The sequence below is a fragment of the Tupaia chinensis genome, unplaced genomic scaffold, assembly GCF_000334495.1.
Source record: "Tupaia chinensis unplaced genomic scaffold, TupChi_1.0 Scaffold138060_1, whole genome shotgun sequence".
In the NCBI taxonomy this organism is placed as follows: Eukaryota; Metazoa; Chordata; class Mammalia; order Scandentia; family Tupaiidae; genus Tupaia; species Tupaia belangeri.
Window position 1 is genome coordinate 186,761 of NW_006197961.1, and position 4,834 is coordinate 191,594.

The following is a 4,834-nucleotide window of genomic DNA, read 5'->3' on the forward strand; positions in this document are numbered from 1 at the left end:
ATTAAAATAAATGAATGAATAAATAAAATAAAATAAATAATTCTTTAAAAAATAAATAAAAGAACATCTCAAAGTCATAGAGCCTGAAAGTGGTAAAGCCAGGATTTGAACCCACGAATTCTATTTCCGGAATGTACAAAATGAAGTTGATGAAGGAGTAGTCCGTGGCCAGAGAAACTGCCACGGTTCAAACTGTAGTCAGCCACGAGGTGTCCAGTGCCTTAATCACCATGCCACCTGCTGGCCCCAGTTTTGCCGTTTAGAGCTGCTGAGCTTGTGGCCATCTGTCACAGGAGAAGCAGAGGTTGCAACAGCAGGTGCAGCTAGGTACCGCAGGGAGGGACACTGACCTGGGCGTTGACCAGCCGGATGAGCTTGTCGAGGTTCTTGAACCACATGTTGGCATTCTCGTACATGAAGTCCGAGCCCATGGTCATCACCGTGTGGTTGGTTCTGTAGAACTGAGCCTGCAGGCCAGAGGGGAGTCCTTAGCCAGGGTGTCCTGGGCCACCCTATCTATACCTATGTGTTAGTATTTATAAGGGGTCAAGAAGTTCAGGCTAGGGAACCAGCAGCTAGCGTAATGGCTATGTCGCTGGACTCCCACGTAGTCGACCGTGGTTCGTGTCCCGGACCCGGTGGCTTAAAACTCATGCCGGGCGCGTGTGCATGCGTGCCCAAAATCCCGAGAGGAGAATGGAGGAGAAGGGATTGCGGCGTGACCATCCCCCCTGGGGGGTGATTTCTTGCTTTCTGTCTCTCTGTCTCTCTCTGTCTGTCTGGCGAGTGCATGCACCCTATAGCAAAAACCTCTCAAAAAAAAATAAAATGTTCCTTTGGGAAAAACAATGGAAATAGTTTTCACTGAGAGTCCTCTGGGCCACCATGCAGACACGTGGACACTGAGGCATTGTCCCACCCATGCATCTAATGACAGGTGCACCCAAATCTGGGGGGTGGGGAGCCTGGAGAGGGCAGATGGGACAGGCCTTCCTCTAAGGGGTAGGAGGAGGTGTGAAGGGCTCCCTGGGCTGTGGAAAGGGCCCAGTGTGGCAGGTTCCTGATGCCGGGGTTACCTGGGCAGTGGCCACCTGCAGGAAGTAATCGACCAGGTGCTTGGCGTTGTACTCAGGGCTGCGGGGGTCCTCCACCACCGGCTTGTCGTTACATAGCACGTCCCAGCACAGACTCTCCGGGGGGTTGTAACCATTGGGGAGTACACCTGTGGGCATGTCAGAGTCAGGGGGTGCCTAGGAACCGGGATCTGCCCTGGGGTCAATGTCCCAATGTGTCATGTCCCAGCCTGCATGGGCTTCACAATTTGTGAGTCATAGGCGGGCATTTGGCATGGTGATTAAGAGCACTGGATTCCCACATGGCTGGCTGTGGTTCGAGTCCTGGACCTGGCGACTTGCTTTCTCTCTTTCTCTCTCTTTCCTTCTCTCTCTCTCTCTCTCTTTCTCTCACTCACCCTGTGTTTCTGTGGTCAAATTAAAATAAATAAATAAAATTAAATAAAACAATTCTTTACCAAAAAGATTTCTGAGACAGTGACCAAGAGCATTAAATCAAGCCCAGGCCCGTTCTGAGTGTCACACCTACGGGTGTCCTCCTCCACCCCCCTCACCTGTGAACAGGTCCGCGGTGGGGGGCTTCAGGCTGGTGCTGCCCCGCCACAGTTGCTCCATCTCCCGCTTCTCCTTGCGCACCCACTTATCTTGATAATCGAGGCGCCCAAAGAAAAAGCCGTCGAAGCCCATCTGGGGGTGGGACAGGGAAGGATGAGCACTGAGGCCCTCCCAGGCTCCCCTTGGCTTCAGTAGGGTGGCCGGAGTGCAGGTTGCAAGTGGGACTGAAGCCAGGAAAGCCTCCGGAGTATTTCTAAGCTTGGGGCGGGGTCAGAATGCACCAAGGAGCTGCCAGAAGGGGGCGGGTCTGGAACCCACTTCCACCTCCACCTCGGTGGAAGCCAGAAGGAGGCTTGACTCAGAGCGAGATCCCACTTCCGCAGCCAGAGAACAGATGGAGTCAGAGCACAGTTAAAAAAGTCGTCTCCACCTGCCACTCAGCTGGGGGAGGAGCCATTGTCTTGCCAGCGGGGTGGGGCCAGAGCACCAAGGGGCGTGCCCAGGAGGCGGGGACAGATCAAAGGAGGCGTGCCATGGGGTGGGGCCTGGTCTATAAGGGGCGTGACTGGAGAGGTGGGAGTAGCTTGGAGCTGGGGCATTCGTGGCAGAGGGCGGAGCTTGAGTGGCCGAGGGCGTGGTCAGGGAGAGAGAGAGAGAAGTGAGGTCCAGAGACAGGTAGGAGTAGCACCTGGGCGAACAGGGAGGCCTGTTCCCGAGAGTGGCCGAAGGGGTCGATGTGCCAGGCCACACGGGGGCGGCCGTCGTCGCCGAAAGTGTCTTCCAGGAAGCGCAGTCCAAGTGTCATCTGGTCCACAATGGCGCCATAGTGGGTGGATGCCTCATCGTTCATCACCCAGCCGCCGTTGGCGAACTCCAAGCGCCCTGTGCCAGGAGGGGCGGGGCCACGGTGAGCGATGCTGGGGATGAGCTGACCTGCCTACATAGCAGACCTGGAAGAAGGAGGGTCGCTCCTAGGCCAGTGTAGCCAGATATGGGGCAGAGGGCCCCTTGTATGACAGGCTTCCTAGAGGTGTCACTGCTGGTGGGACCCTGTGGGATGCGTAGGAGTGCTCAGACAAGGGGCTGTTCCAGGCAGGGAGAGCCACACGCGTGCACCGAGTGCAGATGGCATGATAACATCTCCGAAGCTAACCTTGCACGAACAGCAGCTGAGCTAGGCTTCCTCTTTCACTTCCTTGGGGCGGACTCACCCTGGCGCAGACTCACCCTGGCGCACCAGGTCCCGGACGGCTTCCTGTGTTGCGTTGGTCTGCTGGTGCCACCAACGGGAGAAGAAGGCGATCTCCACGTAGATAAAGCGGCGGGTGGGGTCTGCCAGCAGGGCAGAGATGACGGAATCGAGGATGTACTGCACGCCCGCGTGCTGTATGTCATTCTCCACTGAGGACAGGGACGCAGAGCAGTGAGGGGTCAGGGGAATCCGGGCGGAACTCCCTCCACGCAGTAACCTACACTGGGCATTGCCCTCACTCGAATGCCCACAGCCCCGAGGGTTTGGAGGGGTCCAGAGGAGCCCCGGGGAGTCCCAAAGGCCAGTGCCTTAACCTCTACTCACCGCCATAAAAGTACTGATCCACTGTCTTGAGCCAGCCCACGTCGTCATGCGTGTGGGCCACCAGGTGCACGTTGAGCATGTCTGGCTGCACTGCGGGGCAGGTCTGCACAGGGACCCCAAACACACGTACACACACCCTGTCAGTAACCCGGGCGTTGAGAGGCAGGGTGGGGAAGGGGGTGCAAGATAAATCTTATCCAGAGGTGTGGGACCCAGAGGAACGCTGGGATCGGAACCGGTTATTTATTTATTTGTTTTTAAAGAATTCTTTTATTTTAACTTTATTTATTATTATTGTTACTTTCCAGTTTGATCAGACAGACAGAGAGAGAGAGAGGGAAAGTGAGAAAGCAAGCCACCAGATTCAGGATTTGAACCACGGTCGGCCATGTGGGAGTCCAGCGCCTTTAACCACCACGCCACCTGCTGGCTCCCTGATTATTTATTATTATTATTATCATCCCAGCAGGCAGGATCAACACATAGCTGTGATCAGATACAACTCGCACTCCCACGGGGCACAACCCCGCAGGGCAGCTCTCTTTCACCCTGGGATAATTAAGAGTGTGGCAGCTGATGTTTTGTCAGGCATCTGTAAACGACAGACAGCCACCTGGGGACCTGGAGCAATTTCAACCCCCAGGTTTAGTTGCTGTTGTTGTTTAGTTTGTTATAGACCACTGTGCGCTTGTCTGGCAGAGACAGCGAGACAGAGACAGAGAGCGAGAAACCACCCACGTGCCACCCCTTCTCCCCCAGTCTCCTCTCGGGATTTAGGGCTGGCTTGCATGCACACACGCCTTGTGTGTGTTTTCCAAGCTGCTGGTCTGAATCTAGAATGCCACAGCCAGCTATGTGGGACCCAGCCACCTGAACCACCTCGCCACCTTGAAGGGCCCTGTTCCGGTTTTCAGATAAGGCACTGAGTTTCCCAGAGGGAAGAGACCTGCCCAAAGTCACACATACGGGAAGTAGAGGCGCCGACCTGAAACTCCAGACAGGCCGAATCCAGTCTCAGCTTTCAATCAGCGCCCCCACCCACCACACACACACACACACACACACACACACACACACACACGCAGGTGCTTACCCCAACGACTCCAATCACACAGCTAAAAGTGCATGCAAAGTCCTGGCAAGCTACTCGGCCAGGTACAAACACAGCCCCCCGTCTCGCGCGCAGCCAGACCTCCGAGTGACCCAAGGCACGCGCCGCTCAGATCACACTGTCCACCAGCAGCCACTCACTAGGCACCCACACAGCGGACCCTGTCACACCTCCGGACTCTGCTCCGGGCTTCACTCGGGCTCGGGTACGTTTCCGCCCGCGGGCCCTGCTCACCTCATAGCCCGCCGCCTGGGTGCCAGGAACTGCCAGGAACAACGTAAAAAGGAAAGAGAGGGGCTGGAACAGTGGATGCAGGGCGCGGGAGCTCGTCCGGGTCCTCGCTGCGCCCCGACAGCTGCCGGCACGGACTCCCGAGCCCCACGCGCTGGTGACCATGGCTCCGCTGCCCCTGCGGCTCCGGCGGGTTCCCAGGTCCTACTAGGGCGCGGGTGACGCCCCGCCCCCTGATCCCCGCCTGGCCAATCGGCGCCTGCAGAGGCGGGGCGAGGGCGCGGCCTG

General features: G+C 56.9%; 1 protein-coding gene across 1 annotated transcript in view; it reads right to left on the bottom strand.

Annotated features, from left to right (window-relative positions):
• The window catches only part of MAN2B1 (mannosidase alpha class 2B member 1), a 21,426-nt gene extending 16,671 nt beyond the window's left edge, over positions 1–4,755 (bottom strand). The window contains exons 1-7 of the mRNA XM_006160984.3: positions 4,550–4,755; positions 3,205–3,307; positions 2,856–3,029; positions 2,317–2,510; positions 1,628–1,760; positions 1,077–1,222; positions 351–467 (exon numbers count right to left, since the gene is read on the bottom strand). Of these exons, the coding sequence (XP_006161046.1) occupies positions 351–467; positions 1,077–1,222; positions 1,628–1,760; positions 2,317–2,510; positions 2,856–3,029; positions 3,205–3,307; positions 4,550–4,711 (1,029 nt within the window). The 5' untranslated portion in view covers positions 4,712–4,755. The remainder of the gene's footprint in view (positions 1–350; positions 468–1,076; positions 1,223–1,627; positions 1,761–2,316; positions 2,511–2,855; positions 3,030–3,204; positions 3,308–4,549) is intronic.
• Between the last annotated feature and the right edge of the window lie 79 nt (positions 4,756–4,834).